Source organism: Enhydra lutris, unplaced genomic scaffold (genome assembly GCF_002288905.1).
Source record: "Enhydra lutris kenyoni isolate GAN:26980312 unplaced genomic scaffold, ASM228890v2 scaffoldscaffold50, whole genome shotgun sequence".
Classification (NCBI taxonomy): Eukaryota; Metazoa; Chordata; class Mammalia; order Carnivora; family Mustelidae; genus Enhydra; species Enhydra lutris.
Genome location: NW_019154134.1, coordinates 5,373,378 through 5,386,404, shown reverse-complemented (window position 1 = coordinate 5,386,404; position 13,027 = coordinate 5,373,378). Strand labels below are relative to the sequence as shown.

The window sequence follows — 13,027 nt, the reverse complement described above, 5'->3', positions numbered from 1 at the left end:
GGGGGATTTATCCCAGGAGTGTGAGAATGGTTCACCATAAGAAAACCAGCCAACATAACACATTGCATTAACAGAACTAAGAAAAGAAAAATGTGCAAGATTATCTCATTTGACCCGGAAAAAGGCATTTGACAAAATTCAAAACACTTCATGATGAAAACACTAAAAAAAACTAGGAATAGAATACTTCTACAACAAGATAAAAGGCTTTTCCAAAAAAAATCACGGCTAACACAATTCTCAGTGGTAAAAGGTATTTCCCCCTAAGAGTAGAAAAAAGGCAAAGATGCCTGCATTTGCCATTGCTATTCAACAGTGTACTGGAATTTCTAGCCAGAGCAATCAGGGAAAGAAAAGAATTAAAGGCATCCAAACTGTAAAGAGGAGTAAAACTAGCCTTATTTGCAGATGACATGGTCTAATGGATAGAAAATCCCACAGAATCCACAAGGAAGCTTAGAGCTAAGAAATGAGCTCAGCAAAGTTGTGGCATACAGAATCAATATAGACAAATCCATTGTTTCTATATGCCAGGAATTAATAATTCAAGAAGGAAATGAACAATTCCATTTCCATTGTATCCAAAAGAATAAAATTCTAAATAAGTTTAATGAAGGACACGAAAAATTTGTACTTGCAAAAGCTGTAGAACACTGCTGAGATAGATTAAGGAAAAATATGGGGTTTGTAGCTCTAAGAAGAGCGATGCCCAATTTTCACTGTCCAGTTACAAAATTTCCTTTCCTTCCAATATACTGAACCTCCTGTTTATTGAGCCTATGCTGTATGAAGACACTGGTGGGTGCGACCTGGGCTTCCCCCACAAGGAGCCTTCATTTTAGTGGGGGTAGAAAAATAAACAAATAAACACATAAGGATTTGTAAATTATGTTAATGTCACGAGGGAATTAAAAATCGGGGCTGAGAAAGAGAGCAGTATCGAAGAGACCTTATCTTCGGCAAATGGCGTTTAGGGTATAAGGGACTATAGGAAATCCCCTACGTGAAGATCTGAGAGTAGAACACTGAAGGAAGAGGGAAGAGCAAGGGTCCTAAAGAAGGAAGAAACCTGTAGTCAGTGAAGGTCAGATACTTGTAGGGTTGCACGTGGCCTTGGCTAACTTGACTTTGAGAGTGTAGAGTGTCCCTGGAGGGCTAGAGACATGAAGGACTTTGAGAATATTTGTTTGCAGAGCTACTGATTGGAATGTCTTCCAGGATATTGTAAAATCTGAAATGAGAGCTTGAGGAGGGCCATAACTGAATGACGTTCATGGCAGAGCCAGAGTCCACCGCTAAATGTAACCGCTCTGCTAGGAACCCCAGTGCGGCCCAGGCCTGCCATTCCAGAAGCCTGGGGGTTCAGCGACTCCATGCGTTCATAAAACAGCAGCTCTGGGTGCTGAGTGGCCCTCCCACCGGGAGCTCCCCAACGGTGGGTGCCAGGAAGAGTCCCGTGACCCTGAATCTGGGGGGTACCTGCTTACCTGAGAGGAATCACATTTCCTCATCTCCTTCTCCTTCTTTGCCAGACGCTTCTTTTTCTTGTGAAGAGGTTTGGACTCCAGAATCATTTCTTCAAGTTCGAAGGTGGGGTCACAATTCAGCCTGCCTTTCTGCAAGAAAGACCAGTTGGCTCACTCCTTTGATTCTGGGTCATTCTACAGAGATGCCGAACCTAATACCAGGAACAGCACCTGCTTCTGATGGAGCCATCCGAGAATAAGGAGCTGCGATTCCTACCATGTTTTAAATAACTTATGGCCGGCTTTGTTTTTCATAGTCTTCGATTTTCTATTTTGTTTGTTTTCTAAACTCCCCACAAGCCCTCAGTGAGTGTGAAAGGAAATCAAACTCTAGTCATTTTTTTCAAAGCTTGAACTTGTGAATTATGTTTCCTAAAGTGTGCTCTGATGATTGTGTATATAGATGAGAATCACCTGAGTTGTTTGTCCAGTTGCCCAGTTCCCCGGCCAGACCTTCAGAGTCAGTGTTTCTGAACAGAGGCTGAGGAAACTACATTTTTAACAAGTTCCCCAGATGACTTGGAGGGATGGTAAAGTCAGAGAATCGTACATAGAGCCTCTCCTGAGGCAGAGTGGATAGCTAATGGCTGTGGTGTGATGCAGAGGAGGATTTCTTGGCCAAAGCTTCTGACTCCAGCTTTTCCTAGTGGTCCGAACGAGGCCACAGATGTCCCACAGCCAGGTAATCAACCAGTGGGAATTATAGTCCTAATGAATGTAGCTCTGAGACAGAGAACCACCAAAGGAAGAGGGGTGAGTGGTAAAAATAACCCCAACATTTTCAGTGCTGTGACTCACAGAACCATGGAAACAAATTTCTACATCTTTGAAATCTGAGAAAACAGTGTTTCCTCAATGAGCAGATTCCTGGGAATGACTCCTCGGAGGATTAGGGCTTCCTTCCGGTAGAAGCATACCACAAAAAGGGATTAGGACCTAGAACTCCAGATGCCGATGGACCTGGATGAGAATCCCACTTGGCCACTTGCTAGCCACATGACCTACGGTGGCCCATTTCCCCTGTGTGTGCCTCCATTGTCTCATCTGTGAGACAGGAATCGGGCTGTTGCAACAAACACGGGTGGGGTTATCTAATGAGACCGTATGTGTAACTGAATGAGGGTTGTTATGGATTTGTTAGGATTGACTCACGTTAGGAATAAAACCTGGAATGAGCCTCTTCTGCAGAACCGCATCCCAGTTCATGTCATTCATATACGGAAAGTTCTGAACGTCAGACAAGTGAGAAAATCGCTGATCTGGATTAGGCTCAAGTAGCTGTAAATAGAATACAAACACCAAGATTATAATGAAGGTCAACATGGGGCAAAAAAATCGTACATAACAACTCCCTCTAAAAGTTTTCAAGTGTAGGTTTAAAGGAAACAAGGTAGTGTTTCCCTTCCCTAATCCTATCAAGTAATAAAGATAATACCTACATAAATAATGGGATAATGCATGCATAGAATGAGCTGTAAATAGGTTTTTGCAGTGTGGTGAGTGAAAATAGATGGTCCTGTTGAGTTAAACATACCTTTGATTCCTGATTCCCCTACTTTATTAACTGTGGGCAAGCTTGTCCTCTAAACCTTTGTTTACTCTCTATAAAAAGGGGATAATAGCCCATTTTATGTGGTTGTAGCTAGGAATAAATGAGGCCATGTATATAAAGTGCCTAAGAGAAGGTCTCCCCTTATTAGGTAGTGAATGCTTGTGTGTTTTTACAAATGAAATTAATTTCCTACTAAAAGTTACAGCTGTTTGTACAATTAATCAAAATATATTGTATAAGATGTAACCAAGGTTACCATTAGAGTTTGGGGTTTTGCGAACTGTGATTAAAGATTCTCCCCCTGGAACTGCTCCACAGTCAGTATCACATCAGTCCTGTGGCTCAAGTGGGAAATGCCAGTTCTGCTTGAGAACGCTCCTCGAGACTACAACCGTGGATCATCGGGGTGTGATTTTGGGGTGAGGAGGGCTTTCTTGGAACTGAGGACAATTTGCTTATGGAAAATCACCCCTCTCTTCTTCATCTTTGACATTTTCAATATCCCTATTCCAACATAGGGAGCTTGACCCAAAACGCAGGAGGCACAGGTGTGAACTGTAGGCCCTCAAAGCTCTTGTCCTTAGCCAGCCACAACCTGTGCGATTTTCCCTCTTCAAAGAAAGCCAAGTGCATCTTGTGAGGTTCCTTATTCTTTCCTCCACATAATCATTCAATGCATACTACTTAGCTGCTCCTACAATTGCCATTTCCATGAACATGGGCACCCTGAAAATCTGATGGACACTATGGACCTCATTTATTCAAATACCAGATTTACCACCTGTCAGGCTCTGGGCTAGCTGCCTCAGGTGAAGAAGCCTGATGTGGTCCCCTCTCATAAGGCTTAGATGACAGTAATCATTAACCCAAGAATCACACACATATAATGTATAAATTCAAATTTTAAAAAATGGTAAGAAGGAAACCCGGTTCTATGTGAGCTTACGACAGAAGAAAGCTTCCTGAGAAAGTGATAGTTCAGCTGAGATCTAGAGCTGTGTTTCTCAAACTATGCAGGCGGGCCAATTTTTTCCATTTAATTTCCTACCCAGTGAGATCAGTATGTGGTCTTATTGTGCATGGCTAATATGCAGGCCGCAGCACATACAACTTGTGATTTGAGTTAATACCCTGTTCAGTGAGATGAGGCCACTGACCATGTACTTAGAAACATCAGCAATATCCCATTGCTATAACAGTTTCTAAATGCTTCTCTCAATTTCTATACTACTCATGGACCTGTAGGGAACAATTTATGGATTTGAACCAGTCACTGAATCTCATTGAGTAGTGCTGACCTAAAGGAGGGAGCTGGAAGAGCTGGGGATGGAGGCACTATTTCAGGCAGAGCATGAGGAAAGGCCCTGTGGTAAGAGGTTGATAAATGATGGTGAGGAGGTAGAAGAAAAGGAGAAGAGAAAAAAAGAAATCTATGTGTAGTCAAAAGGGGAACAAAAGTCCAAAATAAGGCTTGGATGGTAGTTAGAACCTTTATACCATATAGATTATTTTGGTCTTTATTCTGAGAACACTAAGACAATGAATTTTGCTTTGAACAGATCAGTATCGGGCAGAGGGGAGAACCAAATGGAGTGTGTGAAAGTGTCCAGAACAAACCAGTTTTAAGGTAAGACCTTATAAGGCAGTAGGACTAAGGAGATGGCAGTAGAGATAAAGAGAAGTGACAGAGTCAAGAGATATTTACAAAATCAGGTTATAGAACTTGGCTGTGAATTGGATATGGGGATGATGGGTGACTTTTGGTTTCTGGCTTCCATAGCTGGAAGGATGGAGGGGGCCAATCACTGAGAAAGGGAACATCATAGCAAGTCCAGGAAATAGAGAGCGATCAGGAACTCCATTTTGGACACACTGAGTTAGACATGGCTCAACAAGAGGACACGTGTGTTGCCCGAACGAAGCCATGTGTTTGCAAGCTGTTAGGTGCAAAGTCCACTCTAGAAATGTGTATCATCATGGCTGCCTCCAGTATTATAAACTAACTTCTCACCTCAAACCAGAAGGCATGCTTCTTTTTACCACTTCCTTTCGTCATGCAGTCCTCCTTCTTACCTTCTTGAGTAGTGACACCATTTCCTGTGACCAGGCAGAGGGATAAGTCACGATAGCTGTCTCAAACATGTGTGCGATTTCCTTGCTGGAGGTACTGGAGCGAATATGGTATGGTCTCTTGGGGGAGAGAAGAAGGAAGAGTCTTCATTTTTATAGGGTAAAGAAAAAATTTTGTTTTGCCCATGTTCCCGACTTAAATTTTCAAATCTCCGTATCATTTTCTGGTCCCTTCCAGCTGATTGTTGTTTTCATGTGCAAATGTGGTCTACTGTTGTCAGATCTTTTATTTAAAAAAAAAAAAAAAAAAAGACCCCCCAGAAATCTCTAGTTTCCTGTGAAATCTCAGGATTTTTAAAAAACTTTGGTAAGTCCACTGGGCCAAATTAAACAGTTCTGTACACTAAATCCACCTCTGAGATATCAATTTGGGGCTGTTCTGTAAGGCAGCTTACGTAAGTATTTACATAGAACATGGGGAAAGTGTTCAGTAAATGGAACTTTGAAAAAAACTGCTACTTAAATGTTGATTAGAAAGAGATCCAGAGTTTTACTCTACACCTGTTTGTGCTTTTTGAATCAGTAATAAGTTCAGGATAGAATGTTACCCAGAAAAGTTTAACTCCAGTCCAAAATGTTATGAGTTGCTAGTTCTGTGGAGTGGGGTGGAGAATTTTATGATGAGGTGTAGTATTTTTACCTCTGAGAGAACCACGTTCTTTTATAGTTTTAACTTTGGTGTAAAGAAAACAGTGGTTTTGTTATATTTTTCACAGCTGCCCACTAGAGAGCAGCCTTTACCTATATTAATTTCTCTGTTTCATAAAATAGACTTATGAGATTTTATCTTTTGTGTGAACTGTGAGCTACTTATGGCCAGAGATCATCCCCTACTCATATATGTGTCCATTGGACCTAGCAACTAGTAGGTGCTCATTGCATGTTTGTTGAATGAACACAATTTCCGTATTAGATTAACCAACAGTGGGACAGTTAATATGGCTATGTACATTCATCAAGTGCCTGGCCTTTTCAAGATACTGAATAAATGACTGCGGACTGATGGAATAAATTGGGAGAGATGGAAGAGTTTAATATTCTTCCTGTTGTAAATTAGTATTAAAAGGTAATGTAATTATAGATGACTAGTAGACACATACAAATGTGCTCATCATCACTCATCATCAGGGAAATACAAATCAAAACCACAATGAGATACCACCTCACACCTGTCAGAATGACTAAAATTAATATGACAGGAAACAACAGGTGTTGGCGAGGATGTGGAGAAAGGGAACCCTCTTACTCTGTTGGTGGGAAGGCAAACTGGTGCAGCCATTCTGGGAAATAGTGTGGAAGTTCCCCTAAAAACTAAAAATAGAATCACCCTACAATGCTGCAGTTGCATTACTGGGTATTTACCCAAAGGATACAAAAATACTAATTCAAACGGATACATGCTCCATGATGTTTATAGCAGCATTATGAACAATAGCCAAACTATGGAAACTGACCAAATGTCCACTGATTGATGAATGGATATAGAAGAACTGATACTATATATATGTATATGTGTAACTTACTTCATATATATATATATCTCACTTCATATATATATATGTATATATATGAATATTACTCAGCCATCAAAAAGGAATGAAATCTTCCCATTTGCAAAGATGTGAATGGAACTAGAGAGTATTATGCTAAGCGAAATAAGTCAAAGAAAGATAAATACTACATGATTTCATTCATGTGGAATTTCAGAAGCAAAACAAATGAACATGGGGCTATGGGTGGAAGAGGCAAATTCAAAAACAGATTCCCAACTATAGAGAACACAGTGATTATTACCAGAGGAGAGGTGGGCAGGGGGACGGGCTAAATGGGGGATGGGCATTAAGGAGGACACTTGTCATGATGAGCCCTGGTTGTTACATGTAAATGATGAATCACTGAATTCTATACCTGAAAATCATATTACACTGTTAGCTAACGGAATTTCAAGAGAAGCTTGGGGGAGAAGAAAGGTAATGTGGTTAAGATCTTGAGCTTCAAAGGCAAAAAAGGATTTTAGTGTCAAATTGAGGCACTCGATTGGAGTTTGTTCCTTCATCTGTCCTTTATCTGTAAAATAAACCCCCACGTGAGGTTGTTGGAAAAACTAAATGGCATAGTACATGTAAAATTCACAGGGCAGCTGGCACATATTACACACAATGCAGGAAAAAGATTTGCACGATTCTTGTACACAGGCTAGAAAGGGCGGCTATAAATGTGAACAGTGAAGAGCAAGACGAGTCATCAATAAAGGCCATGTGAAGAAAGGCTTACTTCTACACATGATATGTCGACATCAAGTTAGTCAGGGAACCACCAAATGCTTGGAGTAGATTCCCTAAAAAGGAGACCGCCAAACTTTATTTTTTTTTTCATGAGGTCTAAACTTGTCTATCTGCCGCATATTTTCTTCCCACGAGACTGAATAAAGGACTGTAGCTAATTCATCTGTCTCAGTAACAATATGGCGGAGCTGACCTGTGTAACTCAGTCTCAGAAAGGAAGTACTCCATACCTTACCACCATGATCACTGCTTATGGAGTGTTTACTAGCCAAAGCCACTGTGGCTCACTACACAGGATTCACTCCACATTTATACCATTAAGAGAAGTTTGGCATGCTTCATTTTCCACGGTTAGATACAGACATTTTTTTTTCTTTCTTCTAATTTCCTTCATTTCATTGCTGCTTCTAAACTTACTGTTTCTCCCTCAAAACATAAAATGCTTTGATAAATGAATAAATGCTTTGATAAATGAATAAGTTAACTGATAAATGCCACAGGCAACTGGTTTAAGCATACTTTTTTCCATTTACTTTAGAAGCCCAGGTGACTGAACTTAATATTTTAAAAGAATCCTCATGATCTGTCAACTTATTAAAAATAGCCAAGTGGCCTTTGTCTTAGACAATAACATATCTTTCTAGTTCTCAAATTGAAAATCCATGTTAATTCATCAGCTACCAGAATTGCATATTTATTCACTTGCCAAATATTTATTGAATGCCCATGATGTCCCAGCACCTCTGTTGGGCACTGGGGATACAAGAACGAGAGAGACGTGATTTCCACACTGGGGGAGCCTATAATCTACTTTCAGAAACCATAAATATTTATGTAGGGTCTACACACACACACACACACACACACACCCCTAAATCAACAGAATGCATGCCATAAAGAAATTACAGCGTGCAGTGACAGGATATATCAAACAATTCTTAACGCAGCATATAAAATAGGAGCAAGAATATAAAGAATGAATAAGGTGGAAAAAGTAAAGCATTAGATGGGAGAAAATGAGGTGTTGTGATCGTGGTCTTATTTCAAGAGTACAAGAGTGAACGATTTGCATCTAAGGACATACAATTAGTGCAAAGCTACGTGTGTACCTAGCAGAAGCTGACCCTTAAGGATAACCCAAAGCTAGAAAGGACGGACCTTGCCCTTACAATGGCAGACAAAGCAGATTAATAGCTAAGGGACCCATTCATCAAGATTGCAGTGAAGTTCAGAAAACACAGAGATGTCAAGCATATTTGTCTTTGAGGCGTATATTTTTCTATAAATGAGAATTTGTAAATGTGGAGGAGATCATTGTTCAGCGCCTGTCCTCTGTGGTTTAGTTGTGTTGATAGTTGTAATTAAATGTGATTAGCTAGATTTTGAAACCTAATTAACCTACAGCCTACTTGGTGATTCTTTGCTAGAACGCTGCAGAGTTGATGTAGTGCCTTGTTCCCCCATTCATTCAGTACACACTTGTTATGTATCTATTTAGAGTTAAATACTGGGGATAATACTAAACTATGAGGTACATGCTTCACCTTAATGAATTTATAATCTAATAAATATAAAAGAGAGGGGCACCTGGGTGTCTCCATGGGGTAACACTCTGCCTTCAACTCAGGTCATGATCTCAGGGTCCTGGGATCAAGCCCCACATTGGCCTCTCTGCTCAGCAGGGAGCCCGCTTCCCCCCCGCCCCCTGCCTGCCTCTCTGCCTACTTGTGATCTCTCTCTCTGTCAAATAAATAAATAAATAAGATCTGAAAAAACTAATATTAAAGAGATTAGGTAAAAATTGATAAACCCTGAAAAACTCAAAAGGGCAATACTTTGCAAAATGGATTTAAATTCAATAATCTGTTAGTACCTTTTCTTTACCTCCCCCACCCCAAAAATTGAAAGAAAAAGTTAATCTGATAATGTTAATACAGTCTATCACAGAGAACTATCACAGAGATAAAATAATATGGGGGGAGATTTTCTGGGTAAAATTCTTACTAGGCATTTTTGTTTAAGAAATATGTTCTTTAAAAGGGAAGTACTCTAATTTGCCCCTGGACTCAGAACCCAGGAGCCAAATGACAGAGGGGGGATCCAACAAGACAGGGCACGAATTGTGTTATATTAATAGTTGACGCTCATCTTGGGGAACTAGGTGGATGTTAGAGTCCTGTATTGTGACTGCAAATTGGTTTTCTTTAAACAAACAAATATATTTCCACAAGGTATTTAGTGAGGTGCACTGATCTTCCCTCTCTGGGAGTTTATAATACTCATTCATTTAATTTTATCTGTAGTTAATGTTAACTCACAGGCTCAGATCCACATATGGGAGAGTGAATATGAGCCGTAATCCCAAGAATCACGTGACATAGTGTTTTCACCTTGCAAACAAACTGCTTGATTTTAGAGAGAAAAAAAAAAAATCCATTCTTTCATTCTAAAAATGAAACTCTCTGGAAAACCAAAGAGCAACGCAATTCGAGCATACCCGGCCTCTCAGGAGCTCATACGCCGTCACTCCCAGGGACCACCAGTCCACAGCAAAGGAATAGCCGGCTTCTCTTCTGGGGTCGAACATCTCAGGTGCTGACGATACAGAAAAGTTAGGTCAGTTTTACAACGTGCGACGTTAACAGATCTCTGCTCCCAATGTGCTCGTCCTAAGGCACAGCACCAGGGTAAGTAAAAGGACCAAACACTGTTATGGATGCTTAACATCCCTTGCTAGATTGCTCCCAGCATGCAAAAATGGCCGATTTTCTTGTTCTTGTATATATCCCGTAACTATTAAAAATTGGATCCCATAAGGCCTCCAATGTTCAGCTGACCCTAAGAGCAGGAAGTCTGGGAAGATGTTCTCTGTTGCCTTGAGTCGAAGGGTTTGTGCTAAAGGACTGATATTTGGATTCCTGCTGCAAACAACACTGAGAATTTGGTGCAAGGCATATTGGATCGCTCTCCATCTCACAGTCTTCTGGAAGACCCAAGAGTAGCATTTATAGCCTGCTCTTGGTGGCGAGGGAGAGTGAAGGAGGGAGTGGGTGCTCTGAGAAATAGAAGGTTTCACATTAGGTGGAGAAACTTACACTTTGTAACACGGTTATTTGAAAGGACTCCAAGGGAAGGCAAAGCTACAGTCAATTTTACCCTCTGCGGTGACTGCCCAGTTATGCATTTTCTAAGCACTTTGATGCCTATGAACCTTCTTCATACTCTTCCAAGAATATACCTAGCTCGTGAGGGATAAAGCACAAAGCAAGGGCAGTGGGCTCACCGCTACACTTCTAGTGTCTAATATTGAACCTGGCATCTAGAGTCACTCAACAGAAATGTATTGACTAAATAAACAACAAGGAGTCAAGGCAACAAGCAATGGTGACAGTTATTAGTTCTGGAGCCACACCATCTGGGGTCAGAACCTGCCTTTACCACTTATTCTGACCTTGAACGAGTCTGCTGCCTAAACTTGAGAATCCTCTTCAGCAAAGTCAAAATAAGATGATCTTTAGAGAGGTGAGAAATTAAATGAGATAATGCATGCCCAAATCTCAGCTCTGTGCCTGGTGCCTAGAAAGTGCTCCAAAAACTGGGTTCTGGAGAGGCACTTGTTCATAGGAATGGGAATTTTACTAGTGGACAGCTTTCCACAGTAAACCCAAGCCTCCCAGTAAGGGGCAGTTCTGGACAAAGGAAACTGGCGTGATGTGAGGCCTGCACACGGGCTTGACGTAGCTAGGATACTCAAGTCCCAAGTAAAATCCTGTAGATGCCATCCAATCTGAGAAATCTGAATGTTGACATCCGATGCCCAGGACAGACCCTGACTGTATGAACCTCATTCCCCAGTGAATTCATCTCCCACGCATCACTGCATCGTATCTTTAAGTCACAGCTCCCCATCGCTTTGGGAGATAATGGCCCTGACCCCCCACAGCACCCCCCAGATTGGATGCAAATGGGCTTTATTGCCACTTTCCCTTACCAGTATCCCAGATGACAGGTGACAGGCGTCTCAGTGGAAAACTCTGAGTGATAAATAGGCCATTGTGCTGGGCGAATACCTAACATCTGGATATTTTCAATTTGGAACAATGCTGTCATGAACGCTCCTAAGAGGCCACACATCTATAGAGTATGTTCCTGGAAGGGGAGCTGCTGGGGGTACAATGTGCATCTTCACACATTCTGGAAAATGACCAACTGTTTAACCAAGGGGTAGTACCAAGTAACATGGTGAACAGCAGCGAATCAGAGTTTCCTTTGCTCAGCTTCCTTACCCACACTTGGTGTTAACTGACCTTTTGAATTCTGCTAATCCAGTAACTATGGATTGAGCTTTCATTGTGGTTTCAATAGGCATTCTCCTGATTACCAATAAGCTTGACCACATTTTAATGTGTCTATGGCTATTTGGATTACCATCATTTGGTTTTCAGGTTTTACAATACCTAGATAGAAGATTTTTTTAAAAGATCTTATTCATTTTTAGAGAGAGAGCAATGGGAAGGGTAGAGGGGTAGGGAGAGGGACAAGCAGAATCCTTGCTGAGCACGGAGTCTGATATGGGGCTCGATCTCATGACCCTGAGATTCTTTTTTTTTTTTTTAAAGATTTTATTTATTTATTTGACAGATAGAGATCACAAGTAGGCAGAGAGGCAGGCAGAGAGAGGCGGGGGGAAGCAGGCTCCTCGCTGAGCAGAGAGCCCGATGCGGGGCTCGATCCCAGGACCCTGAGACCATGACCTGAACCGAAGACAGAGGCTTAACCCACTGAGCCACCCAGGCACCCCTGACCCTGAGATTCTGACCTGAAATGAAACCAAGAGTCAGACGCTTAACTGACTGAGTCACCCAGGTAGGTGTTCCTAGATAGTAGATTCTTGGTCAAGAAAGAAAGAAAGGGCCTCAAATCTAACCCATAAATGTGACACAACAGAAATAATGAAATTTACAAAAAAATTTCTAAATTTCTTCTACCTCAAAAATCTGTGAATAATAATTCTTCTGAAAAAGATAAAACACACAGATTTGTGTCTCATGTATTATATTATAAAGCTGTAATAATTAAGATTTGAAAACAATAGAATGTAGACCTGTATATAAGTTTTTAGTTTTTGATGATCATATTGTAAATCAACATGGAAAAGATATTATTTGATATGTTATTGCAAGACAATTGTTTAATGGTCTAACAAAAAGTTCAGTCAGATCCTTATGATGTAACTTCAGTCAAGATTATATGTAACCAGAATAAGGGAAAAAAAAATTAAAGTGTAACAGTAATAAAAACATTAGGTAACCATATCCAAAATCTGGAGAAAAGTAGGTCTTACTAAGAATAGCATCGAAGGTAGAAACTATAGGGGCACCTGGGTGGCAGTTGGTTGAAGGACTGACTTTGGTTTTGGCTCAGGTTATGATCTCAGGGTTGTGGGATCAAGCCCCTCGTCAGGCCCTGGCTCTATACGGAGTCTGCTTGAGACTCTCTCTCCTTCTCCCTCTGCTACTCCCCCGCTCGCATGC

General features: G+C 41.0%; 1 protein-coding gene across 1 annotated transcript in view; it reads right to left on the bottom strand.

Moving 5' to 3' along the window:
* LOC111156961 (serine/threonine kinase 32A) overlaps positions 1–13,027 on the bottom strand; it is a 127,308-nt gene that overhangs the window by 11,351 nt on the left and 102,930 nt on the right. Inside the window, exons 7-10 of the mRNA XM_022518140.1 lie at positions 9,991–10,088; positions 5,152–5,268; positions 2,679–2,804; positions 1,488–1,616 (exon numbers count right to left, since the gene is read on the bottom strand). Of these exons, the coding sequence (XP_022373848.1) occupies positions 1,488–1,616; positions 2,679–2,804; positions 5,152–5,268; positions 9,991–10,088 (470 nt within the window). The remainder of the gene's footprint in view (positions 1–1,487; positions 1,617–2,678; positions 2,805–5,151; positions 5,269–9,990; positions 10,089–13,027) is intronic.